The sequence below is a fragment of the Anomaloglossus baeobatrachus genome, chromosome 3 (assembly GCF_048569485.1).
Source record: "Anomaloglossus baeobatrachus isolate aAnoBae1 chromosome 3, aAnoBae1.hap1, whole genome shotgun sequence".
In the NCBI taxonomy this organism is placed as follows: Eukaryota; Metazoa; Chordata; class Amphibia; order Anura; family Aromobatidae; genus Anomaloglossus; species Anomaloglossus baeobatrachus.
Window position 1 is genome coordinate 322,978,472 of NC_134355.1, and position 25,519 is coordinate 323,003,990.

A 25,519-nucleotide genomic window follows, 5' to 3' on the forward strand; every position below is an offset into this window, starting at 1 on the left:
GGTGAACCAGGGAAAGTGTTTGGTTGGGTTATTTAAATAAAGTATTTGTGTGTGTGTGTGTGTGTGTGTTTGTATTCTTTTTACTTACTGGGTTATTAATGGGGGTGTCTGATAGATGCCTCTAAATTACTAAAACCAGGTCTTGATGGCAGCTGATACTACACAGCTGACATCAACCCAAAAATATTAGCGTGATGGCCACCACACCAGGGTGATTGGGAGGAGCTGAGGTGAAGCGTCAGAATTGGTGCATCTAATGTGATGCACCACTTCTGGAGCGGCTGCATTCTGGTATTTTTAGGCTGGGATGGAGCCAATAACCATTGACCTTATCAGCTTGATAATATCAGCCTTCAGCTATATGATTTACCTTTGCTGATTCACAAAAAAGGAGGGGGGACCCCACATAGTTTTTTTCATTCATTCATTTAAATATTCATAAAAAGATGTTGAACCTCAACAGGGTGTATACAATTTTATTGTAATATTATATGTCTTTATGTCTGTCTATATGTTTGCATGTCTGTTATCTGTATATATCTACAGTATCTAGTATCTGTTTCTATAGCATTCATATGCTGTCCAAAAATGCAGGTAAAAAACGCATGCAAAAAGGCATCGAAAATATGGCAAAAAGTAAGATTTTGCTGCTGCTTTTTTCATGCCAAGAGATGCAGAAATTTCTACATGCAAATACTCCACTTGTGCAGATACCCTTAGGCTATGTGCGCACGTTGTGTAGTGGCCATGCTGAAAAATCTGCAGCGATTTGGCAGTGCATGTGCGCTTCGAAATACTGCGTAATGGATGCAGTGTGTCAGCAGATTACATGCCGATTTCATGCGCTCGGGATGCTGTCTCTCCCATAGACAGAGTGGGAGCTGCAGCCAAAGCGCAACAAATAAGTGACATGTTGCTTTTTTGAGCGCAGCGATTTGGATCAAAATTTCAGCATGCAAATCACTGCGCTCTCAAACGCAACATGCGGATGGATTATGCACAATCTTCATAGATTATGCAGGGGATGCAGGAGGCATGCATTTACATTGCAGTGAAATATGCAGCGTAAACGCATGAAATTACGCAACGTGCGCACACAGCCTTAGGCCACCTTCACACGTCCGTGTCTCCGGTACGTGCTAGGTCCGTGCCCTATGTACCGGAGACACGGGCACAAGTATACCCATTAAAATCAATGGGTATATGTGCATGAACGTGTTCTGCCAGTGGCCCGTGCCTCCGTGTGGAGCAGACGTGTTCCGTGTGCTACACACGGATGCATGTCCGTGTTTCTCCGGCAGCACGGGCCCGCACACGTACCACACGGATGTGTCATTGTAAAAAATAAAAAAACACATACTCACCTCCACGAGCCATGCAGTCTCTGCCGTGGCTGTCACCTGCATCCGACCCCCAGTGAATTTGAACAACGCTTCTTCACTGGGGGCCGGAAGCAGTGTCAGCAGGGCGTGGCCTGTGCCGGACGCTGTCATTCAGCACCACAGACAGATCCGGAAGAAACAGGTAAGGCGGGGCTTTCCGTTCTCCGTGTATTATTACGTATAACACACGGTGAACGCGCATGTGCCACAAACACGGCACACGGGAAGCAAACCACCCCTTTAACACGTACGTGAAAAAACGGATTGTTTTTTTCACAGACGTGTGAAGGGGGCCTTAGAAAGAGTGAGGAATTTTTATTGCAGTCAGTCTACAAGTGGTAAACAGGCATTGTCCATCCTTTGTAACTGAGATGATTATCATAAGGATTAATGTACCCTTTTCTATACCACTTTCCATACAGTCTTAAAAATAATATTAATATTGTGGCTGTGCTTTTTCTGGTCATGGAGTGTCTAAATGTATTTATGTTGCTTATAAAGGGCCAACATATTCCACAGGACTGTACAGGAGTTATCATTACTCACTGTTCCCAGTTGTACACACAATCTCCATTATTTATTGTAAGCTTAGGGGGTTTGAGGGAGGAAATCAAAGTACCGGAACAGAAAAACATTTTGATGTTGACCCTGGTTGTTCTCAAACTCATGTCTCCGTTTCTGAAAGGCAAAATCACTGACTGCTCAGACCCCATGCCAGTCACTTTTCATGGTGACATTGCTTGTGTGCACACTGTTTGTACATTGCAGTTAAACTATACACCTATATGAAAGGAAGATTCCTATGGATGTCATAAAGTGGTAGCCATACCTATAGAATCCTGTTGTAAAAAAAACCCTATAATCTATCCTTTATTTCACTGGTAACGTTGTTTGGAGTAGCATAGTTTCCATCGTTATTTTAAACAATGTTATCCAATAAGTAGCCATATACATGAAACATCCTTTTTCTGCAACAGGATTTTTAGTTGACAAATGCCACAATATGGCCCCTGTTAGAGGCATTTGTTGAATTTATACATTCTAGAGGAATACCTTTAAGGCCTCTGTCACACGTACGTGCCTCCGGTACGTGTATGGACAGTTTTCTCACGTACCGGCGACACGGGCACACGTTGACATATGTTTTCCTATAGTTTCGGGCACACGTAAGTATTTTTGCACGGAACGTGGGTCCATTCCGTACTTACGTGTGTCCGTGTGCTCCATACGCCGACATGTCCGTTTTTCTCCGGCATCATGGGTGTCACACGGAACACAAACGTGTCACACGTAGCACACACGGACCACGCGGATGTGTTCCGTGTGACACGCACCGGGGAAAAGACATGTGTCGTTTAAAAAAAAAAAAAAAAAACCTTTACTCACCTTCTCCAGCCCTCCTGTCTCTGCCGCTGCTGTCACTTCTGCTGACCGCCACTCATTATGCTCATTTAATATTCACTTCACTGCGGCCGGAAGCAGCAGCAGCGGGGAGTCGGCAGGACCGGAGACCGAAGATCAACACCACGGACAGCGACGCCAAGGACAGGTGAGTAGAAAGTTGCCGTTCTCCGTGTGTTATCACGGATAACACACGGAGAACACACGTGTGCCATACACACAGCAAACCGAGGACAATCCGCATCTTTGACACGTTCGTGAAACACGTGCGTGATTTTCACGGGCATGTGACAGAGGCCTAAGGTAGTGTGGCTATTAAGGTAGTGTGTCTATTGTATATTTTACCTTACATTCAGTATTGGGGAAATGTTTTCAATTAGAATTATATTTTCTTAATCTTTTTCTTTCTTGCTATTTTAAGAGAACCTATCACCAGTCTGTGGCTACCCTTGTTATTTAAGATAACAGTGGTCAGCCACAAATTTTACTAGAGCACTTATTATCAAGTGTGCAGATAATTGTCCCAAATGCATGCTAAAGAACCGACTTCCTCTCACACAGAGTTTTGCACAAACTTTGCCAACTGTCATGGTGGCATTGGGCTCTGTTCAGATTACAGATTCTGATACTCTGGCTGATGTTTCTCTGGTGTCTGGGATCAAGATAGGCAGACTCGGGCCTCGACCTGGTGTGTGCTTATTCATAGGCAGGCTAGCAAGAGTTAATCTCTGCTGATCTACTTGCTCCTTTGATCACATGTTATGGGGAGGCCTATCACATCCTCTCCCCTCCAATTTATGCTGGTTGAATCCTTCCACTTATGCCAGCTATAGTTTGTCTATGTTGGTCTGTTTGGTGTGGTGTCCCAGACTTACTGGTGAAAGTTGTGGTTATTGCTTGGTGCAGTTGTAGCGTTTACCCTTGATGTTTTGTAGTTTCCTTTCTGCTCTTGTTTTTCCTAATGAAGCTTTTTTTTCTTAACCTTTGTGTGTGCGTGCTGTGTGACAGAGTTTTGGTTTTCCCTTGCCTGTCTTTATCTGTGATATTCATCTCACTCCTGTCTAGCCCGCTTTAAGGAGGGGGGAGGATCAGATCAGGACTGGTAAGGAGTAGGGCCAGGCAAGAGACTCAGTCCTCTTCAACATCAGGGGTATCCCTGAGGTTAGGGATAGCATAGGGCCCCTTAGCTTGAGGGACAGCTTAGGATTTCCTGCTATCCCATAGTCACTGTGGCACTTCCTAGCAAAAGTCAGATCCAAAGTTCCCATGCATAAATAGTGGGATCACATCACTCTCCATACCTTCATCCCTTACTGTGAAGCACAAGGTCTTGCATGTTATTACAAGAGCTAAACCAGTGCTGTTGCATTATTCACTAGTTGCTGACCGGTATCCGCTCTTGATTACCGAGCACTACTACACTCGGGTGCTCGTTACTCGTAATGAGCATCTGGATGCTTGGACGGGCTTTACTTATGTACCGAGTATAATGGAAGTCAGTGGGGAACTCGAGCATTTTTCCTGGAAATCTTCCAGAAAAAACGCTCGAGTACCCCATTGACTTCTGTTATACTTTGGTGCTTGAGTCCCACCCTTCCGAGCATCCAACCTAACGAGTTCCGAGCACCCGAACGTGGTAGTGCTCACTCATCACTAGTAACCACTGTAATCATGTTACAGATCGATAACTGCTTAGTAAAGAATGTGGCAGCTTTTGGTTTATTTCAAAATAACATAAAAGATCCCATACTTTCGTGGTGAGGGCTATGGGAACGTGCCTGGCATGATGGAATTTCATAATCTAGAAGTTCAGACCTGAGTTGTGCTAGAAAGTCATGCCCTTTAGCCTAGTATTAGGCACACGTATCAGCATTTTTGTTATTGCGCTATATTTAGTAAAAGTCTCTGTTTTTATTAAACATGGTAGCCACAGAGAGGTTATAGATACTCTTTAATTTATAATATACTACATAGTGCTTAGTCACCATTTCTGTCAGTACTTAGATACTCAGGTCAATTTTGCTTGTGGTTGCGTTGTGACCATTTATGCCAAATCCATGAAAGTGTTGCAGATTGTTTGATATTTGTGACAGATTCTTACATATAACACTTCTGTCTTTTGATTTTCCTCTTTTTATGCTCCCCCCTCACACACACACTTTTTCCATTGAAACAATGATCCCAATTCATCAAAGTAATACAACCGGAATTCTGGCATTAATGAATTTAAAAATTCGCAACATTTTTGCAAAGCTCATTCTTGTATATTTTGACATTTTCACACTAGTTTCTCTCAGCTCTGCCAAAATGAATGGAGCTGGGACGGGGACAAAGTGGGAGGCTTCATAACACAGCTCGTCTAATTTCTGGCGGGGAACAGGGATGCGATAACTATTCGTCAGACACTCTTGATTAATTAAAGGGGTTGTGCACTACTAGGTCCACCCCTTCTCATTTCACATGTTTCCCCCAATTAAAATGAAAAGGCTTATACTCAACTCCAGTGGTGATGCCATTTCAGCGCTGTTGGGACTCATGTTCCCGTGGCTCACGTGAGGTGTAATGTCACACAAAGTCCCGAGCCAAATCATCACTGGCTTCTCTCTCCTCGCCTTCAGACATGTGAGTTAACCAATAGGAAGTCAGAGCTGCGGCTCCTCTCACTTCCTGTTGATTACTCCTGCGTTTGAAGGCGAGGAGAGAGAAGCCGGCGGCGCTCATGTGACGTCACAACCTCATATGAGCCCCGAGAATATGAGTCCCAACAGCGCTAGGACGGCACCACCACTGGAGCTAAGTATAGGCCTTTTCATTTTAATTGGAGGAAATGTGGAATGAGAAGGAGTTATCGAAGTAGTGACCACCCACTTTAAGAGTCTTGTGTTCATTAAGACACTCCTTAAAGGATCAGGAGTGTCTGACTCTTGCACATCCCCTCATCAAGAGATTTTGCAATTTTTTTGCATAAAAGAAAAATTCTATAAAACGCTTTATGACTTGTGCCCTTACTGCTTCGGCTTCACAATTGTGTATATCAGAATGACTTATATAAGGAATTATGTAAGGATGACTTGTATAAGGGATCTATTAGCTACTAGAAAATGTATTACATTTTAGCAAGATTAGCTAATTCAGCTACTAACAGGTGACTTTTGTGAAAGTTCAACTTCGGCTATGGAAGAACCCTAGAGTCCTGTAACTAAGTGGTCTAAAATAATTATGTAAATGGAGCAATTAAAACTATGCAGTCATATGAAAAAGTTTGGGCGCCCCTATTAATGTTAACCTTTTTTCTTTATAACAACTTGGGTTTTTGCAACAGCAATTTCAGTTTCATATATCTAATAACTGATGGACTGAGTAATATTTCTGGTTTGAAATGAGGTTTATTGTACTAACAGAAAATGTGCAATCCGCATTTAAACAAAATTTGACCGGTGCAAAAGTATGGGCACCTCAACATAAAAGTGACATTAATATTTTGTAGATCCTCCTTTTGCAAAAATAACAGCCTCTAGTCGCTTCCTGTAGCTTTTAATGAGTTCCTGGATCCTGGATGAAGGTATATTTGACCATTCCTGTTTACAAAACAATTCCAGTTCAGTTAAGTTTGATGGTCGCCGAGCATGGACAGCACGCTTCAAATCATCCCACATATTTTCAATGATATTCAGGTCTGGGGACTGGGATGGCCATTCCAGAACATTGTAATTGTTCCTCTGCATGAATGCCTGAGTAGATTTGGAGCGGTGTTTTGGATCATTGTCTTGCTGAAATATCCATCCCCTGCGTAACTTCAACTTCGTCACTGATTCTTGCACATTATTGTCACGAATCTGCTGATACTGAGTTGAATCCATGCGACTCTCAACTTTAACAAGTTTCCCGGTGCCGGCATTGGCCACACAGCCCCAAAGCATGATGGAACCTCCACCAAATTTTACTGTGGGTAGCAAGTGCTTTTCTTGGAATGCCGTGTTTTTTTGCCTCCATGCATAATGCCTTTTTGTATGACCAAACAACTCAATCTTTGTTTCATCCTTCTTCCAAATTGTAACTGGCTTGTCCAAATGTGCTTTTGCATACCTCAGGCGACTCTGTTTGTGGCGTGCTTGCAGAAACGGCTTCTTTCGCATCACTCTCCCATACAGCTTCTCCTTGTGCAACGTGCGCTGTATTGTTGACCGATGCACATTGACACCATCTGCAGGAAGATGATGCTGCAGGTCTTTGGAGGTGGTCTGTGGATTGTCCTTGACTGTTCTCACCATTCTTCTTCTCTGCCTTTCTGATATTTTTCTTGGCCTGCCACTTCTGGGCTTAACAAGAACTGTACCTGTGTTCTTCCATTTCCTTACTATGTTCCTCACAGTGGAAACTGACAGTTTAAATCTCTGAGACAACTTTTTGTATCCTTCCCCTGAACAACTATGTTGAATAATCTTTGTTTTCAGATCATTTGAGAGTTGTTTTGAGGAGCCCATGATGCCACTCTTCATAGGAGATTCAAATAGGAGAACAACTTGCAAGTGGCCACCTTAAATACCTTTTCTCATGATTGGATACACCTGCCTATGAAGTTCAAAGCTCAATGAGGTTACAAAACCAATTTAGTGCTTTAGTAAGTCAGTAAAAAGTAGTTAGGAGTGTTCAAATCAAGAAATTGATAAGGGTGCCCATACTTTTGCACCGGTCAAATTTTGTTTAAATGCGGATTGCACATTTTCTGTTAGTACAATAAACCTCATTTCAATCCAGAAATATTACTGAGTCCATCAGTTATTAGATATATGAAACGGAAATAGCTGTTGCAAAAACCCAAATTGTTATAAAGAAAAAAGGTTAACATTAATAGGGGTGCCCAAACCTTTTCATATGACTGTATAAAATGTAAGTATAGCTCCCCCTTCAAAGGAATTCATGTAAATAACTTGACCAGGCCTTAAAATGTGCCTTCTTATGTAGCCATTGCAATAAAGTTTAAGTTGGGTTCAGACTGGACGGGCGACAGACAAGCGACACTCACTGTTGCCATCTTTGTGATTTACCATTGTGGTTGTGCATTGAGAGGCTGACCCAGTCATGGGGTCAATTGTATAACACTGATTCGTCTGTGTCTGAGAATTTCTATGCTAATTGTAGATTCTTGTGAGCAGATAGTTATATGGCTGCAGTGTACATCCAAACAATGACTTATTATTATGTATGGATCATGAAAACTACTGCACTGAATTGAGCAGCCCTTTTATTCATGATTATGGAATTATTTTATGGGTGGTCCAAAGAAAAGATGTAAATGTGTTTAAAGCCATAGGAAACTACAAATTATGCAGTGTATCAAATGGCCTCCATACATAACAGATAGCTGTTCACCGAATAATCGTTCATCTGGTTATTCGACAGTCGTATGATCATTGGTTTGGCAGTTTTTTCTTCCAACTTCTCCATACACAGAAGAACTCGAGCCCTCCGATATCAGTGGGTCTTGTACCATTTTCGGGCATATACGTTTTCTGCAGGCGGACACCGAAAAGTAGTAGACTATGTCTGGGTGTCCGCCTGCAGAAAACGTATATGCCCGAAAATGGTGCAATACCGAGTACACGCTAACGGAGTCTGCTCCATTATAGTCAACGGCCCTGTCTGCTCATGTGTTCGTAACATGTTTTGCGGGGTGGGGGAGGGGCGGTTCGGAAGAATGCCCTGACGGGACCACTGAACGTAAGTAAAAGCGCAATGTGACTGCAGCCTTAGGATACAGACGCCACCATACACATGATTAAAAATCTTCTCTTCGAAAAGCTGGTAGGTCATTTACATCTGTGCTGCAGAATATGTTGGCACTATATAATTAGCGCATAATAAAATAATAAATAATAATACATCCAGATAAGTAGTTGACTGTTATATGTGGTGACATTCTGGAAGAAGACTGCTGGCTACACACATAAAATACCTGTCAGTAAAGCATTAATTTGGCCGATAGCAATTTGTAACTACTACATCGTATATAAGAATACTCGTTTAAGTGTTTTCTATGGCCAGAAGGGAAAAAGCTGCTGACAGGAACCTCTGTAAGAGCCTTATATCTCCTGACATCATTTATTGACAGGACCTAGATCATATAGTCAGCCGGTCCCCCCAAAATCATCAGGGCTGGCTGAATTTCATCTAATATACAGTCATACCCAAACATTTGGAGACTGACCCAAATTTTGGTGTTTTCATAAAGTTTTCTGCTTCAGTGTTTAGATCTGTTAGTCTGTTTCTATTAGTACTGAAGGACAAGTATAACAATTTCATAAGATTTTATACTTTTATTGACAAATCCATCAAGTTTATGCCAAGACTCAGTTTTTACAGTGGTAACCCTTATTTTCCAAGGCTTCTGACATTTGCTCTGACATGCTGGATATCAGCTTCTGGACCAAATCCTGACTGATGGCAACTCATTCTTGTTTAATCAGTGCTTTGAGTTTATCGCAATTTCTGTGTTTTTGTTTGTCTACAGCTTTTTCAGGATTTACCTCCAGTTCGCAGTTGGGGAGTTTGCTGTCCATGGACTCAAAATGTCAATGTTTTATTCACTGAGCCATGTAATTTTCACTTTTGCTTTGTGACGCGCTACGCTATCATGCTTGAGAAAGCATTGTTCTTCATCAAATTGCTCCTGAATCGGTTGGAGACGTTGCTCTGGAAGAATCTTTACATACTGTACCATTCTTTATACATGGCAGTATTTTTAGGCAAAATTGTGTCCACTCCCTTAGATGAAAAGCAACTCTACACATAAATCTCTCAGGATGCTTTTTTGTTAGCATTACACAAGACTTGTGGTAGCGCTCACCTTTTCTTACCCGGACAATCATTGTTCCAGATGTCCTACACAGTCTGAAGGAAGCTTCATCAGAAAAAATATCTTTGCAGAAACAACAGGATTTGGCTGCACAGGACTGGAGTAAAGTAATTTTTTAGGGATGATCGAATACCTCAAATAGTCGGCTTCGCGAATATCCGACGAATAAGTCGCCGCTATGCGAATATTCTATGCGCAATGTAAGTCTATGGGAAGCCCGAATAGTTCCGAATAGTTGTTGTTCGGTTTCCTATAGACTTACATTGCACATCGAATATTCGCGAGTAGTTGAATAGCGGCGACCTATTCGGCAGATATTCGGGAAGACAAATATTTGAGGTATTCGATCATTCCTAGTAATTTTCTCTGATGAAGTTATTTCTCAGATGGAATGGAGGTTTATCCTGTTCTTAGATCTGGAGAGTACAAGAGCCATGCGAGGGAACATAACACGAGTACTACTCCTGAGATTATAGTGTAAGATGGCATAATATAGAGTAGTCGAACTCCTCTAATCCTTATTCCAGGTACACTAACAGCTTGGCGTTACATTGATTTGGCAGTAAAATCAGTGATATGGCCAATTCACAGAATTGTCTGAGGATCCATTTTTCAACATGGCAAAGCCAAGCCACGTTACTCGTGCTACTGTGGGTGGCATGCATAGCCTAAATGTGCTACCGGCAGGATCTCCAGACTCGTCTCCCACCAAGCACATCTGGGATGTCATGCGTTGGCAATTGCAAAGGGACCTGCCAGCAGTGGATCTTGATCCGTTGGGTTATTATATTCTCCAGACAACTACTAATAACCTCTTTGATGGCAGCCAAGTCGTGTATATTTTTGTACACAACGCTCATATTTGATACTGAATTGAGATGTTTCCTAAAAGTTGTTTCTATTTTTCTACCATTCCCGTAATATTGACATGTCTGGTGATCCTGTGATTTCCATAATTCCACAGCATCTCCAAAAACATACAGATAGGGAATTTAGATTGTGAGCCCCAATGGGGACAGTGTTGCCAATGTGTGTAAAGCGCTGTGAAATTAATAATGCTATATAAGTGAATAAATATTATATTATTATTATTATTACTTTTGCCTTGGTTTTGCAATTTCAGTATTGAGGAGTGTAGATTTTAATTCTCCCAGGGGGTGCCTTATCTGTCATACGAATCCTTAAGAGGGTGCTTTACACGCTGCGACATCGCTAGCGATCTCATTAGTGATGTGACACGATAGATCGGAGATGCGATCTGCCGAGATCGCACATAGGACAATTTTATAGTGCCGGTCGCATCTGCGATCTAGCGTGTCACAACGCTAACGAGATCAGTAGCGATGTCGCAGCGTGTAAAGCACCCTTTAGGTTAGGGTAGCATCTGGCAGGTCAGCTTTAACCCCGCAGTGCAGCTATATTGTTTCTTAGACAGAAAGTGGTTGTGTATATACATACAGAATTTGTGCATATCATTTCTATATACTGTACCATGCAGGTGCGGTAGCATCTGGCTATAATTTCCCTCTATACATAATCATCCATTGCCTACATTCCCGGCAGTAAATGATGGCATCCTGCTAGAGGATAACATGATCTCTGAGTGCGGCTTTGTACAGAACATTTCCCTGCCTCATCCCACGTTCATTAGTGTATAGTGTGGCAAAGTGCCTGCTGCAGACACATTTCACTCCTTTGGCTGCTTTTCAGTTGGCACAAAGTGAAATCTTCGGTCTTAAGCAGTGGGTGGATGCAAGTAACAACCCAACAGCTTACGTTTTAGGATTACTTTTCTCCTTGGGAGCGGGTATTTCTCCATACAGCTGAGACCAGCACAGTTAACTGTGAAATGGCAAGGACAGAGATGTGTTATTCACTGGGTGTTTGCATATGAGTTGATCTTTATTTCTCTGAATTGTAATAATGGCCATGTTTGATTTGTAAATCGTACGTCAATAAATGAGCAGATGATATCGGGGACGGCACATGCTGAGATGCTGAGAGCACGGCTTCCATTAATCTTTCTGCAATATAAGCAGCAGTTTACATATACGTAGTGCAAGGTCCATTGACCATTAGAAATGATGCCCTTTTTATTAAGTAGATACCAAGAAAACGTCTGTGTAGTGTTAAATCGCACATGACATTGTTGCTGTGCTGTCGTTATATTTTGCTTGTATTGTCACATCAGCATAGACAGTAATACGGTATTAAGGAGGTATCAACCTTGATTTAGAGACATATAGCCTTATAATGTAACCGTTCTTTTAATTTTTGGTTCATAAGTCAATAGCATACATGAAGATAAGAAACTTTGTAATGTATCTTATTACTTCAAATTTTCCCGTTACTTTGATAGGAGGCGGCAGTTGGCACTTTTAAAATTCTATGGGGAGGAAGGAAGTGCTAGAGGCAGACCCAGACATTCTGCTGCAAGTTCTCCTAAAACAGCACTTGCAGTCCTTGACAGAATGTACTGAACACCAACTGTCATTGTCCATCTCAGTAATGGTAAATCCTGTAGTTACTCGAAAACAGATTTTACCAATGAATTGAGAACCTTAAGAATAAAAGAAAGCAGATGTTTTGTATAAAATATATTCTAGAGTTTCTTATTTTCACATGCACTACTGATTTCTGAGGAAAAAAATAAAATAAACGAAGGCTACTGTTTATATATTTTCGGGTGCACTTCTATTTATTTCCTTATTGGCTGGCAGATTGTCTTATTCAAAAATGTATCAGAGATATAAAGACGCATATATTCTTATTTTAGAATCTATAGTGTTATAAAATGGCATAAGAAGAGGTTTCATATTTAGATTAGAAAACAGCTGTGATTTACTTGATACTAGTCTTAAAGGTATTCATGCAGTGCATATTAGAATACTGTTAATCCCCTACTTTTAGACTGGCTGGCCATCTATTTATTGTGTATGGGATAGACTAAAGGGGGCTTTACACGCTACGACATCGCTAATGCGAACTCGTTGGGGTCACGAAATTGGTGACGCACATCCGGCCGCATTGGCGATGCCGTTGCGTGTGACACCGATGAGCGATTTTGCATTGTTGCAAAAACGTGCAAAATCGCTCATCGGTGACATGGGGGTCTATTCTCAAAAATCGTTACTGCAGCAGTAACGAGGTTGTTCCTCGTTCCTGCGGCATCACACATCGCTCAGTGTGACACCGCAGGAACAAGGAAGCTCTCCTTACCTTCCTCCCGGCCGCTATGCGGAAGGAAGGAGGTGGGCGGGATGTTACGTCCCGCTTAGCTCCGCCCTGCCGCTGCTATTGGGCGGCCGTTAAGTGACGTCGCTGTGACGCCGCTTGGACCGCCCCCTTAGAAAGGAGGCGGTTCGCCGGTCACAGCGACGTCGCCGAGCAGGTAAGTATGTGTGACGGGTCTGGGCGATGTGCGGCACGGGCAGCGATTTGCCCGTGTCGCGCAACATATGGGGGCGGGTACACACACTAGCGATATCGGGACCGATATCGCAGTGTGTAAAGCCCGCTTAAGTTTCTTCCCACAGAAGGTGTCAGGTTAAAGAAGGATCGGTCTGTTGTATTTTGCCATGCCCTATCCTTTTGTTTAGGGTCTCAGGAAATGTTACGACCATCAGAGGTGCCTCTCCTTTTCCCCTTTAGAAAAGCTTGGCGGAGTCATAGGTAGGCCTAAAACACACAGCATGAAAATCGGTGCGAGTAGAATGCGATAAAACATTGCATTCCACTCAGACCAATATTAATTAGCCTATGTGTCAGCACCCATGAGCGATTATTTTCTCAGCTCTAATCGGACCAAGAAAACAATCGCAGCATGCTGCGAGTGTAATGCGATCCTTTTTTCTCTCGCACCCATTCAAATTTATGGGGCGAGAGAAAATTCACACTGCACTTGCAGTACACCGGTGTACTGTGAGTGCAGGGCGAGAATGGCAATAGTTGTCTACGGAGGAGAGAGGGAGATAAATCCTCAGTGCCGGCCAGCCTGCCGCAGCTGAGGTCCGATCCCATGATCGGACCTCAGTCACAGTGACACTCGTATGACACTCGACTTCTGCTGTGCTGCCAGCGTGAGCCGAGTGTCATGCGAGCATCGTAGTAGATCCCTATGTGGCCCCGGCCATGCTGTGAGAAAAAGCTGTCAGTGTTCAGTGCACACCAACCTACAGTGACTTGTGAAAGTTTTCACCCCCTTGGCTTTTTACCTATTTTGTTACATTGTAATGTGTATTTAAATATTTTTGTTATCCAATTTGTGTGTAATGCATGAGCACTAAACAGACTAAAGGGGGCTTTACACGGTACGACCAATTGTGCAATTTCACGATCGATCGTACCCAGCCCCGTCCTTTTTGCGTCACGGGCAAATCGCTGCCCGTGTCGCACAAAGTCAGTAACCCCCGTCACACATACTTACCTCTCGTGCGACCACGCTGTGGGCGGTGAACGTCCACTTCCTGGAGTGGGAGGGACGTTCGGCGTCACAGCGACGTCACACGGCCGCCGGCCAATGGAAGCAGAGGGGCGGAGATGAGCAGGATGTAAACATCCCGCCCACCTCCTTCCATCCACATAGAGCCGGCGGCGGCCGCGGGAGGCAGGTGAGCTGCTCATCGTTCCCGTGGTGTCACACGGAGCGGCGTGTGCTACCACGGAAACGATGATCAACTAAATTAAACGATATTATGGAACCTAGCGAGCAGTACACGACTCACGATTTGTGAGCGATACTGCGTCACTAGGAGGTGTCACACAGGCCGGCATCGCCAGCGATGCCGGATGTGCGTCACAAAAACCGTGACCCCGACGATCTATCGCACGATAGATTGTCTGGTGTAAAGCAGCCTTAAGTTGGGGAAGTGAAGGTAGAAAAATATAGGCAAAAGTGAAATTTATGGGATAAAATAAAAATTGCCATGCGCATATGTATTCACCCCTTTTGCTATGAAACTCCTAAACATTTCTGGTGCAAGCAATTACCTTCATAAATCACATGCTTAGTGAAAGGAAGTCCACTTGTGTACAATATATGTGTGCCATGGTCCGTCAGTATATACACACCTTTTCTGAAAAATCACAGAGGCTGCAACACCATTAAACAAGAGGCACTACTAAACAAACAACACCATGAAGACCAAGGAGATCACCAGACAAGTCAGAGACAAAGTTGTTAAGAAGTACAAGTCAGAGTTGGGTTCTAAAGAAAATATCCCAATCTCTGATGACCCTCCGGAGCACCATCACATTCATTATCATCAAATGGAAAGAGCATTGTACCACAACAAACTGGCCAAGCGAGGGCCACCCACCAAAACTGTCAGCCCCGGCAGAGACGAAAAGTAGCTCTGAAGGAGCTGCAGAGTTCCCAAGCAGGGACTGGAGTATCTATCCATACATCCACAATAAGTCGTACACTCCATAGAGCTGGGGTTTATAGAAGAGTGGCCGGAAAAAAGTACTTACAGCCAAAAATTTAAAAGCTTGATTTGATTTTGCCAAAAGACATGTGGGAGACTCCCAAAATGAATGGAGGAAGGTGTTGTAGTTAGATGAGACCAAAATTTAACTTTTGGTCCACCAAGGTAAATGCTATGCCTAGTGCCAAACAAACACAGCTCATCACTTCAAGAACTCGATTCCCACTGTGAAATATGGAGGTGGCAGCATCAAGCTGTGAGAATGTTTTTTTGCAGCAGGGACAGGAAAAATGGTTGAAGTTGCGGGGAAGATGAATGGTGTGAAATACTGGGATTTTCTTGAGCAAAACCTGTTTGAGTCTATCAGTGATTTGAGACTGGGATGGAGGTTCATCTTCCAACAAGACCATGACCCAAAGCAAATTGCTAAAGCAGCACTCGAGTGGCTTAAGGGGAAATGTGTAAATGTATTGGAGCGGCCAAGTCACAGCCCAGGTCTTAATCCAGTTGAGAATCTGTGATCAAACTTGAAGATTGATGCTCATCAGAGGAAACCATCTAAGGCCTCTTTCACACGTACGTGCCTCCGGTATGTGTTTGGCACTTTTCTCACATACCGGAGACACGTACACACGTAGACCTATGGATGCCTATGGTTTTGGACACACGTAAGTATTTTTGCACGGAACGTGTGTCCGTTCCGTACTTACGTGTGTCTGTGTGTTTCTCACGGCAACATGTCCGTTTTCTCCAGCATAACGAGTGTCACACGGAACGCAATCGTGTCACATGTAATGCAAACGGACCACACGGATGGGTTCCGTGCGGCACGCATCGGAGAAAAGACATGTGTCTGTGAGAATAAAAAACAAATCTTTACTCATCTTCTCCAGCCCTGCAGTCTCTGCCACTGCTGTCACTTGCTGCCGACCGCCGTTCATTATGCTCGTTGAATATTCACTTCACTGCGGCCGGAAGCAGCAGCAGCGGGGAGTCGGCAGGACCAAAGATCAGCACCACGGACAGCGACGCCAGGGACAGGTGAGTAGAAAGTTACCGTTCTCCGTGTGTTATCACGGATAACACACGGAGAACACACATAGCCCATAAACAGGGCTTACGGAGGGCAAAATGCACCTCTGACACATCCGTAAAAAACGTGCGTGGTTTTTCACGAACGTGTGAAAGAGGCAGCAAAACGCATAAAATGCTAAGAGGGTGAATACTTTCCAAAGGCACCGTATGCTGTAACTTTAAATGTACCTTACAGCTAATGGTCATAAACTACGAAAACACACTGTACATTTTTAGTTCACAGATACTGAATTGGAGCAGTTTTAGCAGTATAACTTTGTGTAGGTTTCAGCTGTTGGAAAAGTAATGGAGAATTAAAGACTGCTGTATAAACTGAATTAGTAATATATCATTTAGAGGAATGTAATTACTAACACCATTGTAACGACTTGACATGCTGAAGGCCATTGTTTCCCAGATACACATAATTGCTTAACAATATGTTTTAACTTTATGGGTTTTTTCTTATGTTTTTCAGGGATATAGATAATGGGCTGTGTGCAATGCAAGGATAAAGAAGCAACCAAACTGACAGATGAGAGGGATAACAGTTTAACTCAGAGCTTAGGGTACCGCTATGGGACAGATCCCACTCCACAGCACTATCCGAGCTTCACTGTGACCACCATTCCAAATTACAACAACTTCCATGGGACTGCGGGGCAGGGACTTACCGTCTTTGGGGGCGTGAATTCCTCATCACACACAGGAACTTTGCGTACAAGAGGGGGAACAGGTAAGTCATTTTATCTCATTTTGATATGTCCTAAAATATCCTCAAAATATTTAGACTAATTCAAATAACCCTATTAAAATGAAAAGTGATGAAAAGTCATGTTAAAATGGAGAAAGTATGTGTTGTGTTAAAATGGAGAAAGTATGTGTTGTTTGTCAACCTTTATGTTAACTACGAAATTGCCAGAATTTTGCCAAGTGTGAGAATGAAATCTGAATTAAGGCTATGTGTGCACTAGAAAGTGCCTTTTTCTTAAGGAAAATCCGGACCTGCTTAAAGAATCCCGCACCCGCGGTAACAAAAACGCACCGAAATCCGCATGCGGTTTTGCCGCGGATTTACCACGGATTTTCCACAGGTTGGTCCCTGCGGATTTACACCATTATCTATGGCAAAAAACGCAGGTATCTGCAGAAAAGAAGTTACATGCTCGTTAAATCCGCAGCGGAAAATCTGCGGGTAAATCCGCGGGTATAAAAAAACGCTGTGTGTGCACAGCATTTTTTAAAACCCATAGGATTAGACACATTTTCTAATCCGCGGCAAAATCCGCAGCGTGCGTACAGGGCCTAAATGTGAAGGTTGAGTCCAGTTTAGATACATGATTAGCTCCATGATCACTTCTGACATTGTAAGTTCAGGCTCTGACTGCAGTCTACAACTCACAACACGCAGGAACACAGCGAGTATGTCTCAGGCCTAAAACTCACGTTCTTGATAACCACGCACGTGTAATACGGGCCGTTTTTCATGTCCGTAATCCGTTTTTTGGTCCGTAAATAACTCACGTGTGGTGGCTGTGTGTCCGGCGTATGGTAACCACGTGTGCGTGTGGAATGGCCGTGTGTACGTGTTATACTTAACTGACGTGTGTGTGTGTGTTGTCCGTGTGAAATGTCCGTGTGTGATGTTAAATGTCGTTGATACATGCCGGCTGACAGCAGACAGAGTCGCGCGCTGAGAATGAACTCGGGTGAACTTCACCCGACTTCATCCTCATACCGCGGCTCTGTCTGTTTCGCGTCCTGATTAGCGGTCACCTGTGAAGGACTCACCGGTGACCGCTAATCACCAGAGTGACTGAATGGAGTACCCCTCTCGCATACTCACTGTTCCCCGATCACCGGCGCGGCGCTGCACGGCTGTTCTCTAAACTCCGGCAGCTTTTCCTCTTTTGAAAAAGCCGGCCGCTCATTAATCAATCTCGTATTCCCTGATTTCCCCGCCCACCGGAAAATATGATTGGTTGCAGTGAGACACACCCACACACTGAGTGACAGCTGTCTCACTGCACCCAATCACAGCAGCCAGTGGGCGTGTCTATACTGTGCAGTAAAATAAATAAATAAATAATTAAAAAAAAACGGCGTGCGGTCCCTCCCTATTTTAATACCAGCCAGATAAAGCCATACGGCTGCAGGCTGGTATTCTCAGGATGGGGAGCCCCACGTTATGGGGAGCCCCCCAGCCTAACAATATCAGCCAGCAGACGCCCAGAATTGCCGCATACATTAGATGAGACAGTTCTGGAACTGTACCCGGCTGTTCCCGATTTGCCCTGGTGCGTTGGCAAATCGCGGTAATGAGGAGTTAATGGCAGCCCATAGCTGCCACTAAATCCTAGATTAATCATGTCAGGCGTCTCCCCGAGATACCTTCCATGATTAATCTGTAAGTTACGGTAAATAAACACACACACCTGAAAAATCCTTTATTAGAAATAAAAAACACAAACACATTTCCTGGTTCACCAATTTAATCAGCCCAAAAAAGCCCCCCATGTCCGGCATAATCCAGGATGGTCCAGCGTCGCTTCCAGCTCTGCTGCATGAAGGTGACCGGAGCAGCAGAAGACACATCCACTCCTGTCAGCTCCACGCAGCAACTGAGGTGAGTAGCGCGATCAGCTGTGCTGTCACTGAGGATACTCGCGGCCACCGCTGGATCCAGTGACAGCGGGTAACCTCAGTGACAGCTCAGCTAATCGCGCGGCTCTCTTCATTTGCTGCGTTGAGGTGACAGGTGCGGCGGTGACTTCTGCTGCTCCGGTCACCTTCATGCAGCAGAGCTGGAAGCGACGCTGGACCATCCTGGATTATGCGGGACATGGAGGGCTTTGTCGGGCTGATTAAATTGGTGAACCAGGGAAGGTGTTTGTGTTTTTTATTTCTAATAAAGGATTTTTCAGGTGTGTGTGTTTATTTACTGTAATTTACAGATCAATCATGGAAGGTATCTCGGGGAGACGTCTGACATGATTAATCTAGGATTTAGTGGCAGCTATGGGCTGTCATTAACTCCTTATTACCCCGATTTGCCAACGCACCAGGGCAAATCGGGAAGAGCCGGGTACTGTCCCAGAACTGTCGCATATAATGTATGCGGCAATTCTGGGCGGCTGCTGACTGATATTGTTAGGCTGGGGGGCTCCCCATAACGTGGAGCTCCCCATCCTGAGAATACCAGCCTTCAGCCGTATGGCTTTATCTGGCTGGTATTAAAATTGGGGGGACCGCACGCCGTTTTTTTTTAATTATTTATTTATTTATTTCTATACTCCATAGTGACACGCCCACCGGCTGCTGTGATTGGGTGCAGTGAGACACCTGTCACTCAGTGTGGGGGCGTGTCTCACTGCAACCAATCATAGGCGCCGGTGGGCGGGGAAAGCAGGAATATGAGATTGTTTAATGAGCGGCCGGCTTTTTCAAATTAGAAAAAGTTGCCGGAGCTGTGTGAACGCCGTTCAGCGCCGCGCCGGTGATCGGGGATCGGTGAGTATGAGAGAGGGGGGGGAAACTTCAGTCACTCGGGGGATTAGCGGTCACCGGTGAATCCTTCACAGTTGACCGCTAATCAGTACACGGCACACAGACAGAGCTGCGGCATGACAATGAAGTCAGGTGAAGTTCACCCGAGTTCATTCTCATCCCGCTACTCTGTCTTCCGACATGTAGTAACGACATTTTGCATCACACACGGACATTTCTCACGGACAACATAACCACACATCCGTACAAGGAACGTTTTATTTGGACTCCCATAAGCTAACATTATGTCCGTGTGCGCGTGCTCCGTCCCAAAAACGAACATGCTTCCGTGCCAAACGGAGCAAAAAAACGTGGGACGCACACAAACACACGGAAGATCAAATAACACGCACGTGTGCCTTTAAACATAAAAAAACATATGTGCACGTTTGGTCGTATCTCCGGTATGTACGGAAACGGACCAAACACGCACGTTTTCAACGGATGTGTGTTGCGGGCCTCAGAGTGTTTTCTTGAGTGTCAGGAATGTTAATGTTGTAGGGAATCTAAGCGAAGGTGGATTTGGGCTTAAATAAAGTAAGAAATATACAAGCTGAAGTTTTGTTGCTTTTAATGCAGAATCAAAATTCCGGTTGTCTAAAGGGTGCTTTACACGCTACGACATCGCTAACGATATATCGTCGGGGTCACGGTGTTTGTGACGCACATCCGGCGTCGTTAGCGATGTCTCAGCGTGTGACAGGCTGGAGCGACCTAAAACGAATGCAAAAAAGACAAAAATCGTTTGTTTTGGAGAGGTCGTTTAATAACAACAAATCGTTGTCAGGTAAATAGCGATGTTGTTCCTCGTTCCTGCGGCAGCACACATCGCTATGTGTGACACCACAGGAGCGACGAACATCTCCTTATCTCCGTCCCGCCGGCAATGAGGAAGGAAGGAGGTGGGCGGGATGTTATGTCCCGCTCATCTCCGCCCCTCTGCTTCTATTGGCCGGCCACTTAGTGACGTCGCTATGACGCCGAACGCCCCTCCCCCTTGAAGGAGGGATTGTTCGGCGGTCACAGTGACAAGGTATGTGCGTGTGACGTTGCCGTAGCGAAAATGTTTGCTACGGCAGCGATCACCACATATCGCACGTACGAAGGGGGCGAGTGCTATCACGCACGACATCGCTAGCTATAGCTAGCGATGTCGTAGCATGTAAAGCCCGCTTAACACTATGGGAACACCGACAAAGGCAATTCACTGTATTATCCTTGTATTAACCTTGTACTCCCCAATCCTTGTCACATGTCTTATGACAGCTGAATTGTCTCTGCAGGGATAAAGAGGCGAAAATAGATTTTTGCCCCTGTAGAGCTACTATTTTATAAGTTGGAGAAAGAACATGACATATTGATCAGTTCTTCTTACCTAGACCAAATGCACATTTCTTTTTTTCCAGATCCTTTAGTATGACATGGATGAGTGTTTAAAGGGAATCTGTCAGCAGCTTTTTCCAAAGTAATCTGACAGCAGCATGATGCAGGGAAAGAGACTCAAATTCTAGCAATGTATCAATTTACGGGGTGCAGCAGCTGTGATAGAATCACAGATTTCTCTGCTGTAAACCTAACAGACCTCGGAATGTTAAGGCCTGTGAATCCCTCCCTCACCGCACCCATATCACTGATTGGCAGCTTTTTGTGTACATTGTCTATTGATAAAAAGTTGTTAGTCATTGGTGAGGCAGGGTTACTGCAGTTGACTATGAGGCACTAGACAACTAGTGCTCTAGTGTTAATCTCCTACTAATAAAATACTGTTTGTATTATAATAAAACACACAGCCTAGCAAGTGTCAAATCACTAGATCAGGCTCTCGGCCCCTACCTCTTACTGGTCTCAGATTACATAGCAAAAAGCTGCTGACAGATTCCTTTTAAAGCTTGCATGTACAAGGCAGAGGCTTCCAGGTTCTCATGACAAAACTTATCATCTGTCCTCGTCCAACAAAGGCAATTTGATGATTGAAATAACCATTTCCTTTAATGTCCTGACTTATAGACTCAAAAGTGAAAATGTGCAAGGTAGAGTTGCACAGATCACGTGTCTTATTTCATTTTTAAAGGGACATGAAAATGAACATTGAAGTCATATTAATTGTTATAAGTAAATGGTCTATTCTTGCTTTGCAATGGATAATATGAATCTCTGTATGTGTGAGAAGGCTAGAACATAGTAGGAAGTGTTTGCTGTCAGACAGGACGTGCAGCCTTAGGGACTTCTGAGCGCAAATATTTTAGCGTAGGAGTTTTCACATTCCTTATATACAGTATAAGTGCTTCAAAAATATTACCTTTTATTACCCTGGTATTTTTCTTTAAAAGTACCAATTTCAATACATTACAGGTATAATGCTGATCGATATTGATTCAGTAATCGTCCATTTAGCAATACAGACACATCAAAGTCTTTTGTTTTAGGGCTAGAAATACATGTGACATGGTTAGTTGACAACTATTCTATGGGCTAATTTATTAACAATCATCATGGGGGGAACTTCCATGCCAAATCCCCCTCTTACCACCTGAACATCTGCACTTATGGTATATTATATATACACCCAGAGAAACACCAATAGTACATGAGTGTAGCACCAGAACCACAGTCAGTACATATATACAGCACCAAGCTTAGTACAGCAATGAATTGTAATGTCAAGTGAGCCCCACATATAATTCTTATTACTTGAATCTACAATTCCCAGTATGTCCTCACCAATGTTAAGGAGCCCCCGGGAGCTGTTGTTATCAGTCATCATTAGACTGCAGACCATACAGGAACCTACAGTATAGGTGAGACGCAGGAAGGATCACAAATAAACACTTACATCCAGGTACCTTATAGATGATGTCATCTCAGATTGGAGTTGCTCTCATCCCTTTTGTCTCCATGCAGCATAGACATCATGATGAGATTTCACTCCCACAGCTTTTCTCTCCAGATTTCCCTCTTCTCCATCTTTAGCAGCATTTCCCAACACAGTGCTCTTAAAGTGAACCTGTCGTCAGATTTGTCCCCTACAAACTGCGGGTATGACCAGTAAGCTCTTATATACAACATTCTAGAATACTGTATATAAGTGCCCAGGCCGATCTGTATAATATAAATACATGTTTTATTATACTCACTTGCAGAGTGGTCCGCTCTGATGGGCATCACAGGTCTCGGTCCAATGCCTCCTATCTTCCTTCCATCACCATCCGCCTTCCTAGCTCCATGTGGATGACGCATCCTACATCATTCACACAGAGGCTTCCATTGTACTCGTGCTCATGTGCACTTTTTTCGACCCTGCTGAGGGCAAATCAGAGTATGGTAGTGTGACTTGTTCCCGTGCCTGCACATTATGGTACTTTGCCCTCAGCAGAGAGATGTGTGCATGCGCAGAAGCGCAATGGAGGCTTCTGTGTAGATGATGTAGTACGCATCATGCACATGAAGCTGGGAAGAAGAGTACCAATCGTAAGAAGATAGGAGGCGCGGGACTGAGAACAGCGACCCCCATTGCACCCGACCGCTCCACAGGTGAGTATTATAAAAGCTGTTTTTTATGTTGTACTGAGTGCCCTGTTCACTTAACTACAGTATTGTAGAATGCTATATGTCAGAGCTTATTGGTGGTGGCCTCAGCTTATAAGGGACAAATCTGGTGACCGGTTCGCTTTCAAATAAAACTATAATTAGCCTGCCCTGGAAATATAAATATCTCCCATGCTGTGCTCCTGAATAAATAATTGCCCATCACGGTGCTTCTTGCCCCCCAGACATATTGCCCTTCTGCATAATATCCCTACACACACTGCCCCTCTCCATAATATCCCCCACACACAGCTCCTCTTCATAATATTCCCCCACACTGCGCCTCTCCATACTATCCTCCCACACATTACGCCTCTTCATAATATCACCCCACACACAGCTTCTCTCCATAACTTACTGTATCCCCCCACTGTCCCTCTGCATAATATCCCTCATACACCACCCCTTTCAATAATATCCCCCCACATACTGCCCCTTTCCATAATATCCCCCTATATACTGCCCCTTTCCAAAATAGCCCTCCAAATTACCCCTTTTCACAATGTTCCCCCAAACTTCCCATTTCTATAATATCTCCCCCATACTACATCTCTGCATAAAGTTTCCCCCTGTTCTTCATTATACAATGCACTCTTTCACAGTCCCCCTCTAATCGCTCCATAATGTCCCAATTAAGTCCCCCATTGCCTCATAATGTTCCAATTTGCTCCATAATGTCCCCCATTGCCCCATAATGTCCCAATTTGCTCTGTAATGTCACCTATTGCCCTGTAAAGTCCCTCTTTGCCCATGTAAAAGATGGAATTATGGAATTATTTTGTTTTGGACTAAATTACAAAGGAAATTATGGTACATCTTTAACGTTATGCCATTTAGAAATCATTTAATCTTCCACTTGCTTAACTGTTCACAATAACAGTAATTCTGACCAGGGGTGCCCAAACGTATGCATGCCACTATTTGTATAGTTATTTTTTTCACTGTATATATAGTTTACAGTGCAAATGTTTTAGATGGGTGTGGAAAAAATGCTAAAAATGAAAAATGCTTTAAAAAATAGGAGCATTAGTAGTTTTTTATCATTTTACAATGAATAAAAGAGAAATTTAGATCAATTCAATATTTGATGTGACCACCCTTTGCCTTCAAAACATCATCAATTCTTCTAGATACACTTGCATGCAGTTTTTGAATGAACTTGGCAGGGAAGTTGATCCAAACATCTCAGAGAACTAACTACAGATTGTGATGCTAGTCACTACTTACGAATAGTATAGAGAAAAGGGACAAAGAAACAGGAGGAAACGACAGGACACAGGGAGTAAGCAGAAACACAGTCAAGTTATAGGCCGAGTATCAGAACTCCAGGAGAGTACGTATTAGATTCAGGGAGCAGACAGAGACATGGTCAGGTAAACGAGGTCAGAAGTCAGGCGGTAACAACAAGAACAGGGAGCGGGCAAAGAGGAGTCAATGAACGGGCTGGGGTCAAGAAACTTAGATCAGAACACAAACACAAGCCAAGAGTACAACTGCAGAACCAGAGAGTACAACTGGCGAGGTTTTAGTATAACATGCTCAGTAATGAAACAATAATTACCAGGAAGGTAGAGCACCTGAGTAAAAGAATCTCCCAGAACCTGCATGGAATCCTGTGCTGCCAAAACCTGTCAGCTAGTGCTCAAAGAAACACAGCAAATCATCTCAAAATGCAAGATGATCTGCACAAAGGAAACATGTCACTAACGGCTCTGAAGTTCAGCAAGGCGCGCTAGAGCATCATCTGTGTGCAAGATGCCCTGCACAGAGGAATCATGACACACATTATCTGTGGTGTAGATGTAGGTTTGCGCAATGCCTTCTGTCTCTCCATGCAATCCCAGACAGACCGAATGATGATGAGAGCAGGGCTCTGTGAGGGCCATATAATCACTTCCAGGACTCCTTATTTTTCTATACTCTGAACATACTTTTTATTTATATTGGCTGTATATTTCGGGTTATTGTTCTGCTGCAGCATACATTTGGAGTAAGTCAGATGCCTCCCTAATGGTTTTGCATGATGGATAAGTATGTGCCTGTATATCTCTTTTGCCCGTGTTTAGTTTTCCATGTTGTTTGGTACAACATTCTTGCCGATTTCCTGCAAAAACTGTGTGCAAGCGTGCCTAGAAACATTGATACTTTGATTATGTTTTAAAGGCAGAGCATGGTCATGCTTAGAAATATAGGCAGATATGTATTCATAAAGTGTCTGGCTCCAATGTATTCTGCAGTAGGGCAATGAC

At 43.7% G+C, this 25,519-nt stretch overlaps 1 protein-coding gene across 2 annotated transcripts in view; it reads left to right on the forward strand.

Annotated features, from left to right (window-relative positions):
• FYN (FYN proto-oncogene, Src family tyrosine kinase) overlaps positions 1-25,519 on the forward strand; it is a 256,607-nt gene that overhangs the window by 172,297 nt on the left and 58,791 nt on the right. For both annotated transcript variants that reach the window (XM_075340043.1, XM_075340042.1), the window contains exon 4: positions 16,618-16,875. In XM_075340043.1, coding sequence (XP_075196158.1) covers positions 16,629-16,875 — 247 coding nt within the window. In that variant the 5' untranslated portion in view covers positions 16,618-16,628. The remainder of the gene's footprint in view (positions 1-16,617; positions 16,876-25,519) is intronic.